The 23,103-nt window shown below is 46.2% G+C and overlaps 1 protein-coding gene across 1 annotated transcript in view; it reads left to right on the top strand.

Annotated features, from left to right (window-relative positions):
- The window catches only part of LOC144944345 (uncharacterized), a 26,437-nt gene extending 3,334 nt beyond the window's left edge, over window positions 1–23,103 (top strand). The window contains exons 3-20 of the mRNA XM_078872443.1: window positions 854–968; window positions 1,921–2,095; window positions 2,829–2,940; window positions 3,043–3,149; window positions 4,524–4,650; window positions 4,917–5,031; window positions 6,265–6,350; window positions 7,458–7,597; window positions 7,782–7,841; window positions 8,739–8,805; window positions 10,318–10,412; window positions 12,162–12,290; window positions 13,796–13,910; window positions 14,543–14,680; window positions 17,796–18,012; window positions 18,176–18,188; window positions 18,841–18,923; window positions 22,876–23,103. Coding sequence (XP_078728569.1) covers window positions 854–968; window positions 1,921–2,095; window positions 2,829–2,940; window positions 3,043–3,149; window positions 4,524–4,650; window positions 4,917–5,031; window positions 6,265–6,350; window positions 7,458–7,597; window positions 7,782–7,841; window positions 8,739–8,805; window positions 10,318–10,412; window positions 12,162–12,290; window positions 13,796–13,910; window positions 14,543–14,680; window positions 17,796–18,012; window positions 18,176–18,188; window positions 18,841–18,923; window positions 22,876–23,074 — 2,093 coding nt within the window. The 3' untranslated portion in view covers window positions 23,075–23,103. The remainder of the gene's footprint in view (window positions 1–853; window positions 969–1,920; window positions 2,096–2,828; window positions 2,941–3,042; window positions 3,150–4,523; window positions 4,651–4,916; window positions 5,032–6,264; window positions 6,351–7,457; window positions 7,598–7,781; window positions 7,842–8,738; window positions 8,806–10,317; window positions 10,413–12,161; window positions 12,291–13,795; window positions 13,911–14,542; window positions 14,681–17,795; window positions 18,013–18,175; window positions 18,189–18,840; window positions 18,924–22,875) is intronic.

The raw sequence follows: 23,103 nt of genomic DNA, 5'->3' as shown, positions 1-23,103 counted from the left end.
GTGAACGAGCGTTTATGGTGGCTGCCCCTCCTTGTCTGTGGCACAATATTGGCACAAAATTTGGTCTGCAAATCGCTACTTTCATGTGAATTTGTGCCCTGCTGCCGATGTATAAAGAGTTTGACGAGCTGCAAAATATGAATTGCCTGTAAGCGACCACTTTAGCGCATTGCAGGGTTTTTTTTTATAGATGCTGTTTTATTTATTCCTCACTAATGCCATCGTGTTTTATGCCAAATCTGCATTACAATTATTAATATGGCAGATTTTAATTAGTCTTTTTTTAGATAAAGCATGCTATTTTCATAATACATATTTCACTTGTTTTTTTTCTATTTTTTAAGTTTTTTTTATTGCGATTATGATTTGCTATCTATTTTTTATTTCGCTTATCTGTGCATTAATCATTTCTTTTACTCTGACTTGTTGCGTATGTCGGGGAAGCCGGTGGTGTTACTTTTTGTTGATAAAACCCGATTTAAGAGCTTATTGACTCACAGGGTAATTCAAAATAAACTTAACTGAAGAATGTTCAATTAACACCCAGGACCCACATAGCGTGGGGAGACCCTCATCCAGCAGTGGATTTCCAAAACAGCTCTACACGTACATTACTTAAAACCCAAACTGTCTTTCGAGTACTTATTCTCTCATTGAACAGGAGTGGTTGTGTAAAAAAGGTCATCAGTGACCGTATGAGACCATGAGCATCTTAAATTGGTTCATCATAATGAAAAGGCTAGCTTGAACATTTGCTCAGTCTAAATCCACTCTACGTGAAGTAACATTATGATGTGCGACGTTACGGAGCTGATTGGAGAGACGGTGACTTGGAGATGCTTGATCGTTGCAGGTGATGGGGTCAGGGTGCACCCCCGTGTGGCGAACGCCTTAGCAAAGCAGCAGCCAGTGGTCGCTTTGGAGAGCACCATTGTCACCCACGGCATGCCCTACCCACACAACCTCAGGTGCTTCACGATCCCACAATCCGCAACGATCCGCAACAATCTCACCTGCAACCCATGTCGGTCACGGAGGGTCAAACAACCCTCCCTCAGTGACGGACACGGCGTGGTGAGGGCCTCGTCCAGAAACAGCACTGTCAATAAGCGTTTCATCATCAGCTCCCATGGTCAATCCACTGCTTGATGATCGCCTCCACAAACCTTTACCACCTCTCACTGTCACGCAATGGTCGGCAACGATCCTCCCCCGCCTCACAGCACGGAAAGGCCTTCATTAAGCAGTGGACTGACAAAGGGCTGTATACTATGAGACCTCCTTTACCAGTGGCAAAATATCATAATAGGTTTTTACCCTTTCAACTGGTACAAAAACTGACACCTTTATACAAGGCATCATGTTTGCAATAACCACAACACAAGCAGTCAAAATGCAAACAAGGACAGTGCATATCATTATCATCATCAGAGTTGTTTCTTTTTGTTTGCATTTTGACTGCTTGTGTTGTGGTTATTGCAAACATGATGCCTTGTATAAAGGTGTCAGTTTTTGTACCAGTTGAAAGGGTAAACACCTATTACTATAAAGGGCTGTATATAATATTTTATTACTTCAATTAATAATGCGAGCTTAAGAATCAAACTCTAAGTTCTTTCGGTAAAGTCACGTAGGTAAAAAATGAAATTAAAATTAATAAAAAATAAAAACAATAAAATCACGACGTTTCGGAGGCAACACAAGCTTCCGTCTTCAGGTGAAACTGTCACAGCAAAACATCTGTATCAAGTGGAGAAAAGTCCCAAGAGGTACGACCTTATATACTGGTTAGGGGGGGGGGGGAGCCAGGAAGGGCCGCGGGAGAGGAGGAGTTGTGAGATGGTCAGTACTGCTGCTGGAACTGAGCCTTTGTAATGTAGATGGCATATGTAGATAATGAGCGTTCGCTGGCGAGTGCAGGACGGCGCTGGAGGTGGAGGCGATTGTGGCACGGCGTGGCGCCGTGCCGGCCACGGTGGGCGTGCTGAGCGGCAGGATTCACGTGGGCCTGGAGGAATCGGAGCTGGCTCAGCTGGCGCAGATTCCCGACGCCGTCAAGGTGTCCCGCCGAGACCTGGCCTACGTCGTCGCCCAAGTACGGAGAGCAGTGGACGTGTAGCAGTCACAGTGTAGCAAAGTGGTGCCGTGGCCGGAAAAACAAGGTTTTGTTGGGTACAGGCCCACTTCCAGTTCGTTTCAGATGGGGGGCAGGGCCCACCAACCCCCATCCCAGCACCCACCTCGTGCTGGCCCTGGTTGGGTAGGAGATGTTTTCAGGACGGTGGAGGGCCGGTTAACAAGACAGACATTGTAACTTTCTCCACAAATTCGGCGATCAAGGGGAAGACCTAAGAGCAGATGGTGAGATACTATTCGGATAGGTCTTGATGGTCGTGTGTCTATTGTGCAGCAATGGTGGCATCTGACAGAGTAAAACACGTTGGAGAGGTTTGGTGAGATCAAAGGCTTTGACCATTTCCCGCACCTCTGATTAGCATGGTTGGCTACGTACAGTAAGAAAGAAGTTCAAGATATGTACGTTGACATCTTGATCTTCATAGATATTGATAATGCAAATAATCTATGGGTGGGGAATTTTTTACTTACTTAGGGCTGAATAGAAATGGCAGGCGACATACTTCTGTCACTGTAATCAGCCCTTGCAGTGACAGAAAGTGACTGAGTGTGCTACAATTATAACCGTCATTGTTCTGGCAACTTTTCATTGATGCCCGCAGCAACAGATATGGAGTAAATCGGTATAAACAAAATGCTTTGTTCACACTGGATATTTTTTGCATGTAATTTCCTGCTTGTGGAATCGGCAGGGATTGTCTGGAGGGACCACCGTGTCTGGCACGATGATAGCTGCCCACAAGGCAGGGATCCACGTGTTTGTGACGGGCGGCATCGGCGGAGTCCACAGAGATGTCCAATCAAGTGAGGCTTTCTGTGAAATTCTCCTAAAGCACCTTTTCGTGTAATAAATGGTAAAAGTGTGAGTTAATTAATAATTACTGTTACGTTGTTATTTTGCTGCAGGTCTTGACATAAGTGCTGATCTCACTGAGTTAGGAAGAACACCCATTGCTGTTGTGTCGGCCGGCATCAAATCGATATTGGACATTGGAAGGACACTTGAGTATTTGGTACGTTGAATATACCGTCAAAGATACAACATTATCACATGACATGACCGGGTAGCTTAGGGGTCAGCCATGAGCCAGCACCACCGAGACGCTGCATGTTGATCAGAGGTTTTCGCTACGCAAGTTGTAATGAGTTACTGCTTCTCAGCCCAGTCCCCCATGAATGTGAAAAAAAATTAACCCGTAAAAACGAAGTTTTTCACTATAAATCCTTTATATGCGTGGCATCGGGGCGGCTAGAGTCCTCTCGTCCTCTGGCTTGAGATGGCTGCCACCTATGGGTCAGATGATTGTGTGCCAGCATTAACCAATTGGTTAATAAATATTTAAAAAAAATTCCCTAAACAGTGTAAAATTTTGGAAAAAAATTTTCACGAAAATTCATTGTCACGCATAACGACTCTTTGTGCAAAATGTCAGCTCGATTGGATCACGGGAAGTGGGTTAAAAAACGACCGAAAGATTTGCACGGTCCTCAGCAAGCAAGCAAGCGAACTTAATATAAAGAATTTAATAACGTTTTTTCACTTAATTTGGCTTGATTGCCATGTAATGAATACTACAGGGTGCTTCAAAAAAATTATATTAACACTTCCGAGAATTTGCATCAATAGCACCAGAAATGTGCACGTACATTTGTTATCATGTTACAGTGTAACATGATAACAAATATTATCTGTACTTTTTCCATTTAAAACGATAGTCTCATATGAGTGTTAAAAAATGCGTTTAAGCACCCGTATTTGCAGGGAGGGTTAAATATTACACCTCGAGTGTCGGTACAGAATTCAGAAGTAGTTTCATGATCCGTAATAGAGGTTTTTGGGTTAGATCGCGTAAATATATAAATGTGTCGATAAAACCCGCCACCACCCGACAACCAATTAGTAAGCTTTGTCACGTAAACAGAACGTGCCAATTTGTCACTAGTACAGCACTAACCGGTGTGTTGGAGAGCCAAGCCACAACATTCACAATCTGAGTACGACGTTTTGCCAGTGATTGCAACTAGCTTCATCAGGCGACAGCCAGATTTGTGGAGAAGTCCACCTGTTTCGTTCCTTATATAGAGGCGTAGATGTGTTGACCACGCAGCTGCGCTCTTGCACAATGTGGCGGGTTTTAACGACACATATTTACGCAATCTAACCCAAAACCTCTATTATGGATGATATTGGTCGCGAAAGCGTACTACGTGTTAAACTAGTTTCATGATGCCATCATCTGACAGGGTGATGCAATGCTAGTTTCCAGAGTTTCGAATGGAAATGTCATCACTCGTTACTGTGCACCTCCCATAGTTTTAACAAATAGACATGTCTAGTTTCTGACCTCATTGCAGCCTTATACTGATGTGTGCATGATATTCACCAGGAAACTCAGGGCGTCTGTGTCACCACATTTGGATCCTCCAGAGACTTCCCTGCCTTCTTCACACCAAGAAGCGGCTTCCTATCTCCGTATAATGTGGAGACAGAGGAGGAGGCCGCTGAGCTCATAGGTAACGGGCCACGGAGATAAACACAAAAATCATCGCTCAGTGGAAGGTCTCTGTTGCCTGGCGAGCGGTATTGCCACTCCACCGCCAGCAAACTCTGCCGGTGTTAATTCGGTTACCTAGAACTTATACCTATGTGACTTTACCGAACGAACCAGAGAGTATGGATTCCTGCAGTTACGAAAGCTTCATACCTCGAACTTGTTATTCCTGTTGACGGTATGTCATAACCACTTGTCGAGCGTGCATGTCCCGTGTGCTCTGTGCAGCGAGCGGGCTGAGGTTGGGCAGCGGAGTGCTGATTGCGGTGCCCGTGCCAGACCGTCACGCCGTGGAGGGGCAGCTCATCGAGGCAGCCATCCAGCAGGCCCTGCGAGAAGCCACGTGCGTCGTCTGTTCCATCAGACATCCCTCTGACGTAGCTCTTCGATGCGTTTTCCGATTGTACCGCGCGCCGTTTGGCACAACGTCGGACATTTCGCTCCACGTGCTGGCAGCTTCCTCAGGAACGAAACAACAGCTCACGTTATTCCTCGATTACGCAGGGCGTGAGCTGCTCTGTTCAGGTCCTGAAGAAGCTGCAAGCATGTCCCGTGAAACGTCGGACATCATGCTGAAGAATACACATTACAACCGGAACACTGCAGACCTGCACGACACAACCGTGCAAAACTTACGTAGTAGTTTCCCTCTGATTGCATGACAGGTAATTAGTCATAACTCACAATATGTGCAGAAATGTGTGCGCGTGAGAAGACATTACTGACAAATTCAGATAATCATATCCATATGTTACATTTACGATAATGGAGCAGAAACATCGGTTCAAATTAGACATTTTTTTTTACAACCAATACAAACAAAATGCTAATAAGTCAGACATAACAGTAGATTATATTTATTTTAATCCAGGTTGTGACCCTGACTCATGGTGATGCATAGCATCACTGTGGGAGATTTTAAATCTTAGCATGTTTACAGTTTCTGTAATTCTATAATTTTTGCCAATGGCATCTTGTCATGGGACATGGAAATTTCCATTGTCAACATCTAGCATTGCATCGCCCTTTGTCAAGAGATGGGCCCCCGGAAGATAACGTCAAATTAGCTACTTCCGAGAACACTTCAGTCGGCCTCTATATTCACATTTAGGACGCCCCTGTTACATGTCCTGTAAAGTCTTTGTTTTGACTTGCAAAGTGAAAAATGTCTGACAGTGACTTTTATGTATCTGAGCTAGAATTTTGCCTAATTTACTGACAAAAACATGGGCTATCAGCTTGATGCAACATATGTTGTGTATTCATTATTTCGGTTTTTGGGTAAGATCGCGTTATTTATAAAAGTGTCGTAACCCTCCACCACCCGACATGGCCAAACAGTAAAAAATGCGTCACGTTTACAAAGGACAAACTAATTCACTTCTTTAGCCCACCGGTGTGTTGAAGAGTGAATCAACATCATTTAAAATTTGAGTAGTACGACGTTTCGCTGGTAATCACATCCAGCTTCATCGGGCGATTTGCCAGAATGGTGAGACTCTCTTGCTCCCAGTCTTAAATGTTGTGTAATTCACCACAGGATAAATATGACCGTTAATGTTTTCACCTTTTACAGGGAACAACAGATCGTGGGAAAGGAAGTAACACCCTTCATCCTGCGGCGAGTTAACGAGCTCACGCAAGGGCAGTCTCTTAAAGCCAGTATCCTTGTTGGTGCGAAAGAAGTTCAACATACAGTGCATACAATCAGGCCAACCTTGTGCTCCATGCCAAAACTATACAATATACAATGCAATTTGGATTGACATAGCATCCAAATGCAGCTGAATCTCAGGATGCTCTATAAAAGTAAGACGTGCATTCTGGGGAAATGCTGTATAAAGGTATGTTTAAGACATTTCATAGATTGGAAACATATATGAGACGAGGCAGGTCTTGAGCTTTGACTTGAACATGAACAGGAAGTTTCCAGCGCTGATGACCAGGGAGAATGAGTTACATACCCCAGGAGCAGCAGCAGAGAAGGAGGGACCTCCCTTTAAGCGGAGCTTGATGAGACGATGTTGCGATAATGCCTCGGCTACTGGAGCACAGGAGACGTGAAGGGGAGTGGAGTGAAATGAGAGGAAAAAGTTACGCAGGATAGAGTCCATGAAAGATCTTGAAAATGGCAAGGAACTTGATAGAGAGGAACTTAAGGGGAGTGAAGAGGTTGGTAAAGACATTGAGCGTGATGTTGTAGTGCTCGTGTATAAAGTGTACGCACATCTGCGGCCGTCTGGAATGCTCTTCCGTCCGATATGAGGGAGCCACTGGAGTTATGTACTTTTAAATCATCTGGATTGAAAACTGATTTCTTCAGAACTGCTTTTTGTGTTTAGTTTGTTGTCCTTCCCCCACACTCCGATTAACACAGTTGGTTACGTACGGTGCGAAAGAAGTTTTAATGTACATCCAGCTCGCCCTCTGCTGTTAGAGCATCATATAGCAGCGCTCCCAAACGCGCAGTAAGCTCACCACACTTGCGTTTAATATTTGTGTGAGTTTGTTTAAAATTTGGGTTTTTCTGCCTCCCCGAGTGTTTGCACCCAGTCTAAACAAGGTGCAGCCACACGGGCAATTTGGCCGCTCGCCGCTGTGTGTCTTCAGGGTGCACTGTGCCTCGTACTGTTTTACGTCCCGATGATTCGCTCCGCTCGCTGGGAGATCTTCATCGGGAGAGCTACACGGGCACAACCACGGACGCAGCTGCGGTGTGGCCTTCGTCTACATGAAGCGTCTCGTTTCTCTACCCTGACGAGCGTTCAGACATCGCACTGATAAAGAACAATGCGGATGTTGGAGCCGGGATCGCCTGCAAGCTGTCGCAGACGCAGCATGGGGCACCCAGTGGACAGAGCACCCTTCGTGCTCTTCCTGAAAAGCAGGAGAAAATAGAGTTGAGGCCGGTGCGTGCTTTCGGGGATCGATGAACGTGGATCACATGTTTCTTTATTAGACTCGTATGCGCATTCACGATTTAATAGCAATGATGTTTGCCCCGGCGGATAAATCGGTGGTGTTTTTGTAGTTGTTATGAAGCAACTTGCATGTGATTTTATATGTGCGCGCGTGTGTGTGTGTGTGTGGAAGGTGGTTATTGGAGGCTGTAACGTGGACTTTGTTGCAAGAATAAAATCCAGCAATATTCAGGTGAGCGTGCTTGTGAGCAATGGATAATTGTTAATACCTCACAAATAATATTTTTTTACAGATCTTCGGCATGTTATTTCTAGAGTGATGTGGGGAATGTTGTTAGTGCATTGCGCTATCTTGTTTTTGTCCGTGATCACATGCAGATAAACACAGATGATTTGATGCATTTAGCACATGTGTGAACCTACTTTTCCGGGTCACCTTATCTGTGGGTAATTGTGGATCATTGTGAAATTCATCACATCAGATAAATTGAGTGCCAGTGGTAACCACTACTAGATTCCTCTTCTATCCAAGGCAATACTAGGATAAGTTTGCCATCTGAAAACTCATATCCATGAAAAAACTCGGATATTAAGAAGAATGGAAAGTGGATAACGGGAGTGTTTTCGGGTAAATTTTATGATGTGGATCAATTAACAAGTATCACCCGTAAAAACAAAGTTTTTCACTATAAATCCTTTATATGCGTGGCGGCTAGAGTCCTCTCGTCCTCTGGCTTGAGATGGCTGCCATCTATGGGTCAGATGATTGTCTGCCAGCATTAAGCAATTGGTAATTAAATATAATTTTTTTGTCCTAAAAAGTGTAAAATTTTGGAAAAAATTTCACGAACATTAATTGTCACGCACAACGAGTCTATGTGGAAAATGTCAGCTCGATTGGATCACGGGAAGTGGGTTAAAAAACGACCGAAAGATTTGCACGGTCGTAAGCAAGCAAGCAAGCAAGCGCGCAAGTGAACTTAATATTAAGGATTTTTAAAAACATAGCATAAGATGACTGTCATTGTAATTAACTTCTGTCTATCATAATCCTCGGCGTTTTCCTATTGGTCGTAAGCTTGCATACCTGTTGCAATTCCTTTCCACTGTCGTGCACGCATGCATGCAGTTTGGTGGCCAAACGAACTACGGCTCGGTGCGCCAGTCGTTTGGCGGTGTTGGGAGGAACCTTGCAGGTGAGTTGGCAGGACTCTCCAATGTCTTTGATCCATCCCTGGCAATTAAACTCTGCCGAGACAGATCAGGGACATTTCGATGTAAAGCTTCTTTCGTGACTGCAGGGATTCATCTTCTTGGTTCTTTCGGTAAAGTCACGTAGAAGGGAAGTAATAAAAAAATAAAAAATAAACATACTAAAATAATAAAAATAAAACATGATAACATTTCGATTTAAAGCTTTCGTGACTGCAGGGATTCATCTTCTTGGTTCTTTCGGCAAAGTCACGTAGAAGGGAAGTAATAAAAAAATAAAAAATAAACATACTAAAATAATAAAAATAAAACATGATAACATTTCGATTTAAAGCTTTCGTGACTGCAGGGATTCATCTTCTTGGTTCTTTCGGTAAAGTCACGTAGAAGGGAAGTAATCAAATAATAAAAATAAACATAATAAAATAATTCTCACGACGTTTCGGCCACAACGCATGCAGCCGTCCTCAGGTGAAGAACAGGTCTGTCGGACAGACAGCTGTCAGACAGCTGTCAGACCACAACGCAAGCAGCCATCCTCAGGTGAAGAACAGGTCTGTCGGAAAGACAGCTGTCAGACAGCTGTCAGACAGCTGTCTTTCCGACAGACCTGTTCTTCACCTGAGGATGGCTGCTTGCGTTGTGGCCGAAACATCGTGAGAATTGTATTTTATTATGTTTTATTTTTATTACTTTATTATTTCCCCTCTACGTGACTTTACCGAAAGAACCAAGAAGAGAGATCAGGGACACTTATGCCACATTCCAATGAGCAATGCAATTGGTAAATCAGACAGGTGGGCTTGGCCCTCATTTCTCCTCCAGCCGTACCATACCTGTGCCCGGGCTAAGCCAGTCCCAACTGGGCCATGTCACACGGTGGGCAGTGCGTCTCACTTTCCAAATGAGAGATTTAAGACCTTCACCTCAGTCACCCTCGAAAACAGTCGTGTTACATCAGACCGCCGACGTGGAAATGGCACGAGTGTCCGACGACGTCTTGTCAATTAGGCCAACTTCAGGGGCATGTTTTTCGTGAAAGAATCACAGCGTAAAATATATATAGATCGTTGTTTGAGTTGGCATAATAGATTTTTGCATTAGGCCAAGTTTCTGTCGAAAGACCGTGACCCAAAAATGTATTATGAATCACAATATTAGCTGTGAAAACCTACATCTTAATAAAACATATTGCGCCCATAATGTAAAGAAATGTTTTAAAGAATGTTTTTATTATGTCAAGGGGATCCCCGTAATGGGAAATTGTCCCTCAAGTATATGTTGAATTTGGTTTTTAAAATATATGATGACTTCCCCTCCGGCTGCACAGGGTAAGGGGCAGGAAATTGGGTAGGAACGGGGGGGTTGAAGTTGATGGCACCACAAAGCTCTTAAAGCTATTTGGACAGGAAACGAACCAAGCTGGGCCGTTCCTGGCTCGGGTCTAGTTTCTCTACTAGCAATAGAAACGTAGCATCAGGCTGTGTGTTGTGCAGATGGGCTGGCACGGCTGGGCACGAATCCCCTGTTCATCTCGGCCGTGGGCGAAGACGCTCTCGCCCGCACGCTGATCTCCAACATCAGCCACATGGTGCGTGATGGACTGGCTTCCTCCAGCAGTACAGACGCTTGTCAACAAATGAGAACACAATCCATCGTATTGGTTAATACATTAAATCAATATTAATACGGCATTAATAGGCATACACAAGTTAACCAGCAAAATAGACATTTTGGAAAAGTTTGTTGAGAGAGCAACGGGGACGTTTAATTGTTTTCGCAAAAACCTAATCAGCTCTGTTAACTCAGTTAATGTGAACCATTTATATACAACATACACAAAAATGATTGATTATTATACTCACTATGAATGCATGGATTGTGAAAGTGAAAGTATAGTCATATTAATGAATCATGCATCATGACCACTCGTCAATAGTTTAGCACATCACATGTAACGCCTCTGCATTCATTTTGATCCATAACATAGTTTTTTTTGGGTTAGATCGCGTAAATATAAATGTGTTGTTAAAGCCGCCACTACCCGGTTAATTTTGACATTGGGCATGTGAATTGTATCGGTATTCTAATTTACCACACGGGCTCTCTTGTTGACAGCAGATGGCAGTACCACAAAATCAAATGTTGCAATTGTATGCTCCCACGTCTTCAACTCCCACTGACCGGGGTGGTGAAGTATGGTCAATTAACTAAACCCAAGGACCCGATAGGATGAGGAAGCCTTCATCCACCAGTGGATTGACAAATGGATGAATACTTATTTTCCATGCAATATTACGTTATAATCAGCTATTGAAAATGTTAAGTATATGCTGTGTTGTCTGAACACTTAATTAGAGCCCTGTGCAAATGGAGAAAAGGACCCTTGAGCCCTTGGTCCAAAAATAACTTAGCGGTACCGCCCAGGGTGGCAAATGTCAACAATGATTTTCCTGAAGCATTTTAAGCGTAGATTACAAATAGGTTTGATAGCAAGGTCACTGTGGTAGCTGATAATAGTAAAACAAGGATACCATGACAATATCATAGTTTTTTTGAAAAAACATTTTGTAGAAATGTGTGCTATGACACAGCTACGGAATACAAAGTACGTATGAAATGTGTTTTTTAAAACAGACCATGAACGGTATATGGTAACACCATTGGAACCTCATTTGCCAGTAGCAAAATATGATAAAAAAAAATGTACCCTTTTATCTGGCAACAAAACTGACACCTTTTTTATGCAAACATTCATCCTTGTCAAAAAGGTGTCAGTTTTGTTGACAGATAAAAGGGTAAAAAAACAATTAACATATTTTCCCACATGGCAAATGAGGTTCCAATGGTGTAAATGCTTGCCCCGAGCTCTCATACTCTGATGGTGCATTGTCCTTGAGTTGTGCGCCTTTTGGCGTCATCTGGTCCAACATCATGTGAGACTAGGCTCTAAAGAAAGCTGTCTCTGGTGTGGACCAATCAATTTCAAGGACAGTGCATACATCATCAGAGTTATGTTTTTTGTTTGCATTCCAACTGCAGGTATTGTGGTCAATGCAAACATGACTCCTTGTAAAAAAAGGTGTCAGTTTTGTTGCCAGATAAAAGGGTAAAAAAACAATTATCATAATGGTATATGGTAAGCTTGCATTAAATTGCAGCTATGAGTAGCATTTGCCACCCCAGTCGATTACGGTACCTACCAACCCTCTTGGCTCATGGGCTACAGACACGTATACACGCGAGAATTAGACACCCGCGGAAGGAGAGCGACGGGCACGGAGCTCTGCGGACGCGCATCCTAACGCGAGCCCCTTAACGCCCGTGCGTGACGGCGCAGGATACGAGTGGGATCGCGCGGGTGGCGGGCGCCAGCACAGCAACGTACTGTGCGGTGCTGGACCACGCGGGGGAGCTCACCGTGGGCATCGGCGACATGGACGTCCACCGGCGCATCACCCACGACTACGTGAGCAACGCGGCGGGGGCGGGGTGGGGGGGCCTGCACTCGTTGGGGCACGGCCTTCATGAGCCGGCAGGCAGGCGGGCGGGCCCCGCGCTGGTGCCCGTCATCAGCGTGGCATTGCGCTGCTCGGCTGGTTGAAGGGAGGGTGTAGAGATGGCCAGCTGGGTATTTATGCATGTGACAATGCACCGATTTACCGATTTCAAATCGAGCCATGCGTGTAGGAATTGATGTTCATAGACTCCCGTTTTCATTTATTTATCTTTTTCCACCGATTTCATCACAGATTTTGCAAATCGGTGTCTCTCGAAGTTTTGAACGACCTTTTATTGGAGAGAACAGCCCACAGAAGTTGATATCACAGAGCTATCTCTTAAGATCCCTTCAAGTGACTTCCGTTTGACCCAGTTGGAGGCAGCGCTTTCCCACCCACCCTGTCGCCCAGACAGGATGGTCAAGCGATATATTCATTCTCCGAGCTGGAATTTAGTGCGGATCCAAATTGCATGTGATGGGTTTTTTGTGCAGTCTTTCGTGACCGGGCTGAGACCGACCATCAACTCTCTACGCTTAAGAACCAAGTTTAATCGGCGGCGGCTGCCAGGATTCAAACTTAGAATTTCGGCGATGCTGGCCTAGTGCTCTGACTGCTAAACGGCCACCTTTGTTTTTCACTTCTTGTATGTTGTACAGTATGTTGTCTTCAGTCCACGTGACCCCGACAGCCACGAGGGACGTAATACTCGCCACAGTGTCAAAGCAAAGTCGCTATTCAAATCGAATCGTGACCCCAAAAATCGTGACAATTCGTCTTATCTTACGTAGATTTATATAGCGTCTTATTCCAAGGTGATTTTCAACAATGATGAAATTGCACGTAGGACAATAGTCGTTGAACTGAAGAGTGGGGTTATTCAAAGTGGTGGAGTCGTTATGGTGACAGGAGAACAGGTGGGAGATGTTAAGGTGAAGCGAGCAGCTGGTAACCCGAAGGTTCAGATCCCGATTGGGGTTTGACTCAGCCCATCATCCCGCTGGGGGTCGATAAAATAAATACCAATTGTCAGGAAGTCAAGGGTGGTTTTTCTATGGATAGGCTCACCCCCATCGTAGGAGTGTGGAATTTCAACCATTTGACTCAGGGCTGTAAATGGGAAATGAGGACCAGTGCCCCAATGATTATTTGAACAATAAATCTCTTGTTTACGTATGTATATTTAACTTTTTGCACTGTACGTAGCCAACCGTGCTAACCGGAGGTGTGGGGGAAGGACCAGGACGTGGAGAGAGGTTAAGGAAGGGTCGGGGAAGGCCTGGCTGTTGCTGGAGGGGCGGGAGCATGAAGTAGCAGTAGCAAGATGGGCCTGGGAGAACAGATGGGTTGGGGGAGGGGGGGGGGTGAATCGCTGCCCACTTGTACATCCAGCCATGCCTTGCACGGCTGCGCCTGTGCGTCGTCATCGCGGTGGCTCGAGCGATGCGAGCGCGTCTGTTCCCCGGGGGCGCAGGTGCAGGGGTTCGAGCAGCAGATCGGCTCCGCCTGCATCGTTTGTGTGGACGGGAACCTCCCCGTCTCCACCATCGACTACGTGTGCGGCGTGGGCAAAGAACACGGCGTTCCGGGTAGGAACCGCCAGCGTGCTGTGTGCTGCTGGGAGATTTTGCGGTTAATGACGGAAAGCTGGAGCGGGGAATGTACATTTCGGACACCAGTAAAGATGCGGGCGCCTATTAATATGTTCAAGAATTGGCCTTTTACTTGGACATAGTATGCCAATCGATTAGGATGGCAATTTAGTTACAAATGTATTGTCCACCTTACTTGGTAAGGGATAATTGCTTTTGAAATACACTGTTGGGCAAATTCGGTCGAACTGACTCTTCCACCCGATGTGAGATGACGATGTCGCAGTTCATTTCACTAAGGTGTCAGACCGCTGACTTATTCGATAAAGAAGCCCCATTTTACGAGCGGATGGATATTTTTTTGAACTGTTTTCAGGTTGTGCGGCGTGTCGTTTGAAAACAACATCAGCGAGCCATACAGCACAACCGTGAAAACCTACATGGTTCTATTGATAACAATCGGCAAAATAATAATGTATTGTTAGGATTGTTTTGGAATGTTGACTGTGTGCTTGCCTACTTTGTGGAACTGCCCCTATAGCATTACCCCTGCCCATATTTATATCCCATGAATTATCGTGGTGCGCTGTCGTGATGACCGATGTCCACTCCACTGCCTCCTGGTGTAGTCTGGTTTGAGCCGACCGATATCGACAAAGCCAAGAAGCCATTCCTGTCCGGCAGCTGGAGGGGTCTCAGCGTGACCTCTCCAAACCTCGCTGAGCTGCTGGCCATGAACAGCGCACTCGGTCTCGCCACACCTGACGGTGAGAAACTCCTACAATATCTATCATTAAAACTGAAAAACTACACAATAAGGGAGACGTTTTGCCAAATGGTCATCTTCTTCTTAGCGGACAGAACATTCCTCCGGACGAATGTGAGTTGTTGTTATTTGTGACTGTGTCAATGGAGTCACAATTTTTGTTGTATAATTTGTACAACAATCCAGGGCCCAAAGCAGTATTTTTTTACTTTACAAGAACCCAACCGTACAGTCCTTCGCGAGGTATACCTGAAAACCAAACGAGCAGCGATACCAAGGCATCACGGTTACGGGTATGAGACCTATAAGGGGAAGGTTGGATCCGTCACACCGCCACCGTGGGGGCGACGATCATCGTGTGTCGCGTATTCATAAGGAGGGGGGAGAGGGGGGGGCAGGGGATAATGTAATACGACAAAATCGAAAAATAAAGTAACATCAACACGATCCTCGGGTCTAACCAACGATCATTATGCGTTTGCGGGAATGTGGCTGCGTCTCAAGTCCACCTCCGACCCCCAGCTCCCCGTTTGTCCGGCTCTTCATGCTGGTTCAGCAGAAGCAGTGACTATTTATCCTCATATTCCAATTCCTTCCCTTTCAGTTAGTGGCTAAGGTGCTCCATTCCTGCTAAGGTGAGGTTTCTATTCCAGAGTTCCCAAGGAGGGAGTTACGGATGAAAACAATGTTCATGAGGCAGATTCACCCACATGTACTTAATTTCATGTCAAGATGCCAACCATGCTAATCGGAGGTGCGGACCAGAGTTCCTTCTGCACCTCCGATTAGCACGCTTGGCTCAGTGCGTACGTTGCGAAAGAAGTTCAACATACATAAGCAGTTATCTTTGTTGTTTAATAAATGTGCCTCATGGAAGTTTTGTTCCAGTAGTGCTAATCATCTCATGAGCTGAAGGAACGTTCATTTGGAACTCAGAGAAATGCATCGCCCCCTGTTCGAGAATGGTCCGCAGAAGTAGATACCACACAACTACTTCTACGATCTCTTCAAACGACCACTTACCCATACTAGCGATGCTATACATTCCCAGTTTTAGTCCAATAGTGATCATTTGCATCTTGGCATGAAATGAAGTAGCCATTCCAAACTCCCGCAGCACAGTGCGACACATTGTTAGAGAACGGCCTGTGATAAAGAGAGACCATGAAACGGCATTTCAGAGCCCTCAAAGTCACCGCTTTTATCCACACACCAGGGGAAGCACATTCTGCGACCCCTGTTGCAGAGAAATGTTCATCGCGTGGCAGTCAAACAGATAATTTATTTCATTATCACAGCTGGACATTCGCTGTCGTTGGTGACCTGGCTGAGCCCATCAGCTCACCGCACTTGAGAACCCGTTTTGAATTATAGGTGGCTCAATCCTGGACTTGAAGTCAGGGACGCGGTAGTGCCAGCGCAGTGATGAAGGAGGAACCCAGCACCAGTTCAGATATCACTCGCTGCTGAGGTTAAACCGTGGCCAGGAATTCAACTCGGGTCACCAGATGTACTAACCATTGCATCAACACTCCACCTGGCAGTCACCAATAGGGTTTTACAAACATGATATGTGCGCGTTAATATATGCACATGCTTAGGAGTATATTTGTACACATTTCAGCGAGTCGTAGGCAGATGCATGATTAGTTCACGAAAGAGTTTGCGGCAACCCCATTGCAAGGCCATTAGATTTTTAATTCTTGACATGTAACCTTTAACTCCCATCGTAGGAATGTATCGTGACTGCCGACTATATATTCAACATACTTCAACCGCATTAAAGTGGTTTTGTTTAAAATGGCAAACCTAATTCGTGCTGAGAGGCTTAACTTCACAGACTGTTTCGTTTGTAAGTGACAGGACCGTTGTGGAAAAACCGTTCACGTCTCTCTCTTGCGCTGACAAAAGGTTAAGATAATTTCTGAGGCGGGCTGATGACAAACACAAGCCAATCAATGTGGGGCCCTTTTGCAAAAAATCGTCCAATTCTAAGTGTTGAGGAATGTGAACTCAGCTCCGGCTTGCGTACCGGTCATCCAATTCTGATGTTGCACTCACCTTCTGTTGCGAGGGAGGCATTCCGGCCAGCAAGCACAGGAAACGCTTTTGACAGTAATTGCACAATTAAAGTTGCTCTCTCGCACATAGCACATCCTACGCCTATTTGTCAGTCTGTGTCCGTCTTATTATTGAAAAGTGAGTTTGCCGCAATGTAATGTTTCGCCAAACTATTCCATATTCAATGCCACGATGTGACGAGTTTAACGCTATCACTTTCCCTTCACCTTTTTTTTAACGTATTTCACGCGTTTATCTTTGTTGTTTTTGTGCTTTGCTGTACTTCAAGAACAAAATTGCTTAAGCGTTCATCAGCTGTAATTCACTCATCATAAGTCCGCCGTGAGTCTTCTAATTGACAAGGCTTGCGGAGGCCCTCATCCAGCCGGGTGCTAGTGGCGCGCACACCCGTAATCTGCACCGTGGAGGCAAGGGTTGGTGGGTCACTCGAAATTTTTTAAACTCCCTACCCGTTGTCGTCGAGGTCACCATATCCTGGCTTACCAGGGCATGGCAGTACAGCACGTGGATACATGTCCGGGCCACTCAGGTTTTCTCTCACGAGTATAAATGCTCGTTAATGGAGTTGGCCAATCGTCCAAATATAGAATCACAGAGGTTGGGAAACGACTGGCATCAGTTCTGGCTGCCTTGCCGCTTGTCTGTAATTTTCCGTGCATGTTGAAACACTCTTTCTGTTGAAACACTCTTTCTGTTGACACACTCTTTCTGTTGAAACACTCTTTCTGTTGAAACACTCTTTCTGTTGAAACACTCTTTGTGTTGAAACACTCTTTCTATTGAAACACTCTTTCTCTCCGAGCGTGAACAAGAACTGCGCCCGTCCATTACAGATTCTCAATCATTATTATTATTGACAGATCACCCCATCTCGCTTGTAAAGTATTGCATGAATCCTCATTACCTGTGTAATGAGTGCTTATTACACCTGCATGGCTGAGACGGTTCAGGTGCTTCACGTAGCGTTCAAGGACTCGACCCTGTCTCCTCTGTCCCCCCTCCACCCCCTCCGCGCCCAAAACTTTAACAACCAGGGCCGCCCCCAAAGGACACGAGCGCTGCGGTCGCGCTCGCACGCAGCCTCTGCCGCCCGCTGCTGCGACACCTGGCGCTGGTGTTGGTGACTATGGGGCGGCACGGTGTGCTGCTGGCGTCACGGCCGGGGGTCGCCACCCCACCGCTGCTGCAGGGAGCGCTCGGCGCCACCGCGGAGGAAGATGGGCCACGAGGAGGGCAGGTTGTGGAGTCGTCGTTGTCATCGTCATGATCATCAACAACATTGTAACTTCTTCAACGGGGGGTCTGTTTTTTTCTTCTTGGTTCTTTCGGTAAAGTCACGTAGAAGGGAAATAATAAAATCATAAAAATAAAACATAATAAAATAATTCTCACGACGTTTCGGCCACAACGCAAGCAGCCGTCCTCAGGTGAAGAACAGGCCTGTCGGAAAGACAGCATCTGAATGAAACACCACCAGGCTTGGAGCGTATATTTAAGCTGGGTTGGAGGGGGAAGAGCGCCTTGACAAAATAATTTGCATATCAAGAGGAATTTAGCATATTTATGCGAAATGCTGATATGGGATTAGTCACTGCTTGGTCTGTTGTCAATCCATTGGTGGACGAAGGCCTCCTCCCCACGTTGCCTCAGTCTCGTGGGGGTTGTTTGACCATACTTCATCGCGCTATGTGTCAGTACCGGCTGGCGAAGAGAGAGTAGATGGGGGCGGGGGGGCAGGAGCAGTTCAGTTCAGATATTCGCCACCGATGTTAACCGTTGTCAGGAATCAAACTCGGGTTAATGGGTTCATAGCGCATTGCACGATACATTGTGCCACTACACCAACTCATTGGTAAAAAAAATGTTTTTAACTAAATCTCTTCTACCATTGTTGGGTTTTGTTATTCTTATTTATCACAGCAGTATACATTTTCCATGCTTATACTTATAAAGGTTCATGTTTGACTTCAGAACAGTCGATACATTAATTGGAATGTCTAATCTATGTCAGGTGCGTGACTTTGGACACATTCGCAGATGTTCTGATCGACGGGTGCCCCGGGCTGTGTTGTGCCACAGGTGGCGGTGATGCGGTGCGTGCATTACCCGGCGCTGCCCGTGTGTGCCGGAGACATCCTCAGCGTGTCTGGGGCAGGAGACAGGTGAGCCCGCCACTACCGTCACCACCACCGACAAAGATCTCCATTAAGAGCCTTTTTAACAGACTGTTTAGGCAAGTGCTGCTCGTTGGACCCTAAGAAGGCCGGCACGGCACACGTACACGACGGGATGGGTGGCCAGCATCATGCTCGACCACCTTTGTCTCCCCGGTGTTGACGCTTACACAGCGTTCCAGGTACTCATTTTAGGCTGAATCGACCCAGGGCTGGCCCCAGCACTGGTTCAGATATTCATGACTGATGTTGGCCGAGAACGGGAGTCGAACCTGGATCGCAGGGTTCGTCGTGCAGTGTGCTGACCACTGCACTACCGCGTCATCCACCGCCACCCCTCGCACGCTACCACTACGGCGTACACGCAGCATGGCCTCCTCCGTACCTGCTGCTGGCCAATATCTGCCAGGCCACCGTATGTCCAGTGAGTAACAAGGTTAGGTTGGGCGTTGATTATTTGACTAGACACCATGTGTACATTGTTAACCGGCTAGGAGCGAGCGGCTGGTAGGTCATGAGTTCAAATCCTAGTTGGGGGTTGACTAAACCCATCATCCATCTGGGGGTCGATAAAATAAATACCAGTGATGGGGAAGTCAACAGTGGTTTTCCTATGGATAGGCTCACCCCCCTCCATCACAGGAATGCTGGGATTTCAACCACTTTGACTCAGTGCTGTAAATGAGAAATGAGCACCAGTGCCTCAATGCTTATTTGAACAGGAAATCGCATGTTTACGTTGTGAAAAGTTGAAATTGGTATTGAAGCGAATGGTGTCGTACTCTCGGTAATCTTTCTGGGACGTGCGTGCGGAGTCGGACCACGCTCAGCAGCCGCATCGAGGGGCTGACTGATGACTTCGCTCTGCAGTGCCAAGTAGCCTGCATTCCTCTCCTCGACAGAGGCCGCAACCGAGTACCCGAAACCCGTACCCTACCCGATACCCGGCTACCCGTACCCGGCCGGATACGGGTACGGGTTCCCGTTTGCGACCCTGGTGTGGCCGGGTATGGGTACGGGTAGGCCGTGAGTCACTGGTGAGTAACTGTTTGTCACTCATTTCCCAACGTCTTGTCTCTTCTCACAATTCAAGTTCCTAGAATCAACCCACCCACGCCTGCAACATGGCTTCATCCCAGAGGTCGCAATCAGTTACCCGATACCCGTACCGTACCCGGCCGGGTACGGGTAGGGTACGGGTACGGCCGGGTACGGGTACCGGTTTGCGACCCTGGTGCGGACGGGGAAGGGTAAGGAATCAAAACCCGTTTGTGTCCTCTGCTCCTGGGTATCGCCACCGCTGTTTACAGCTGGGGCCCTACGGTGCCACTGCCGCCGGCAATCCGAAACGGGTTGCTGCAAGGTTTCATGGTAGCACCAACTCTGCCATGCATCGTTTCTTCTTTTGCGCACTTTTTCTAAGCTGTTTGCCTTTGGGTGCCTGCTTCAGACATTGCCCCAATGCAACCGTCAAGATGCCTTTCACTGAAAGAAACGTGCAGATAATTTAGGTGACGTTTCATTTTTGTTATGGCGACAGAGAATAGCGGACCGGGAAATGAGGTGCCCTGCAAATGTTCGGTTGCTCATATAATGTGCTCTCTTAAGACATCTGACATTCGTGTTGAATAAACAGCAAATGATATTTTAGCTCCAAAAAAAATCCCTTTCAAACAAATCACCAGCATGCGTTTAGAGATTGTATTATTTTTTCTTTCCCTCTTTGATGACGAAACATGATGACACACAGCCTGGCCGCCTCACTGCCTCAACGCATGCCGCCGCAGCGCTCGGACTTGCGCCAATGCACGTGGTGACGTTGAAGGGTTAGCGCGACGGCGATCAGACGCAAGGGCGCCCCTATGTTGCGCCATGGCGCAGGTGGCCCCACCTCCGTGCCGAGCAGGACACGTGGTTTCATCGGTTGTGTGCTCAGTGCTTTTTCCTGTGCGCGGCGCGCGAAACAGACCCGCTCACACGCATCCTCTTCGTGCCAGCAGCTGACAGAGCAGCCACTGCGGCTTTTCTCAGGCACACTGCACGTAGAAATGTTTGCCTGGCCTAATATTTACATGCATTTTCTGATAATAATTGACTGCATTCTTGACAAGGGTGTTCCTGATTTATGTTCAGAGGGAAATGTTGCTGTATTTAAACAGTGCCCTTGCTTAGCTGTGAAAAGAAATAGAACAATACCCTGCAACCCGATAACACATAACAACGAGGGTTGCTATGGCATCTGCGATCATTGTTTTGTGTGTTCAATTACGCGATATCTCATGAATGATTTTTTTCAAAGCTGATTTCTCAAATGAGCATTGAGGTGGTACTCATGTCCTGTTTACAGCTTTGGGCCAGTGGTTAAACTTCCACATGCCTATGAATTACTCTTTGGTTCTTTCGGTAAAGTCACTTAAAAAATAAAATAATAGAATATGACGTTTCGGTTGCAACACAAGCAACCATCGTCAGGTAAGAATGAATGATAAAACACAGACACGGGAACAGCATAGGCAGACACACACGCAGAGCGAGACAGACACCAAGACAAACATGTTTTATCATTTATTCTTACCTGATGATGGCTGCTTGTGTTGCAACCGAAACGTCGTATTCTATTTTTATTTGATTTTATTTTCTACGTGACTTTACCGAAAGAACCAAAGAGTAATTCCTGCAGTCACGAAAGCTTCGAATCTAACGTGTATGAATCTTACCTATAAAACAACCACTGTTGACCTCACCACAAAGTGGTGCCTACTTTATCGACTCCAGAGGGATGATGGGCTGAGCCAACTTCCAAGCAGAATTTGAACTCGCAAACCTTTCCGATTATGAGCCACTTCCTCTACCGCTGAGCCACCTCCAATTTGCACGGTTAGCTACATACGCAGTTTAAAGACGTTCACCTGGCAGGATTAAAATAAAGTACTAACAATAATAATTCTTCACTTAATAAAGAAAGCCTGTCTCATTAAGTCTCAAGGTCACTTTTAAGAAGGATCCTACATTGGGACTTTTCCCCCAACTCAATAGTGAGTAAAGCACACCCGATATAAGCACATCACTGATGTCAGCAGTACATCCTTACATTACACGTGTGAGGGTAAGGCGAAAACCAGAGTAACTGAGAAAACCAATGCCTATGAGAAATTAATATTTAAAAAATGTCACATGGACCGGTCCAGAACCCATTTGCTGTACTGCCATCTTGCAGCGCTGAAGGCTGGGATTTGCACGGCGTATGATTCGTCTGCATGATTGATCACCTGACCTCAGATTGCTGCACTCCAGTCACGCATCCCCTGATACGGCAATATATTTTAACCGGAAGGTCACGTTGTTGAGACTAAGTGTAGGATGTGCGTTGCGCAAGAGCATTCCCGTAAAACTTGAGGGTACTGTTTGCCAGATTTTCCTCACACTTCATCAACTGCTCGGCGCTAAGCTTACAGCGATGTCTGCAATGGTGTCTCACCAACCCTGAGTCAGGAGCTGACTCTCTTGCAGGCAAAACAAACAGCGTTTTTTCGAACTCGCCTCTATGGCACAAGCACCGTGACTCGTTGCGCGCAACTTTTTTTTTATTTTTCTTGCTCCACATTGGCTAAGCCGCGGCATTAAAATTGTTTCTGTTCACCAGCGCTCAGCGTAACCCACACTGGCCGTTGTGGTCAGACAGCACCCTTGACAATGATGGTTGATTGAGTTTCTGCGGACGATTATGATGGAAATAGTGGATGTTGATGATAGAGCTGTGGTAGTGGATTATGATTATCGCTGTTGATGATGATGGAGCTATGATGGTGGATGTTGATGATGGAGTTTGTATCAGCGGATGATTGAGTTGGTGGTATTGGATGATCATCATGATTATCGCGGAATTGGTGGACAACGATGATGATAATCCCTCATTTTGCGGTTTATTTTCTTCCGACAGCCTGGTGGCAGGTGTGATTGCGGGGCTGCTCGCACAGAGGGATCTCGACTCGTGCGTGAGAATGGGGCTCATCGCCGCCTCCATCTCCCTCCGCTGTCACGATGCTGTTCCACCATCGCTGCAGATGAATTCCCTGGAGCAGCAGAGCCTCGGTGCGCTGCAGTGGCCCCGACCCACGTACTACAACGAGGAGCTGTAACACTTTCAAAATCGTTGATTAGGAACCAA

This window comes from Lampetra fluviatilis, chromosome 34 (genome assembly GCF_964198595.1).
Source record: "Lampetra fluviatilis chromosome 34, kcLamFluv1.1, whole genome shotgun sequence".
Classification (NCBI taxonomy): Eukaryota; Metazoa; Chordata; class Hyperoartia; order Petromyzontiformes; family Petromyzontidae; genus Lampetra; species Lampetra fluviatilis.
Note: the sequence above shows the minus strand (reverse complement) of the source record. Positions and strands in the feature narration are given on the sequence as shown.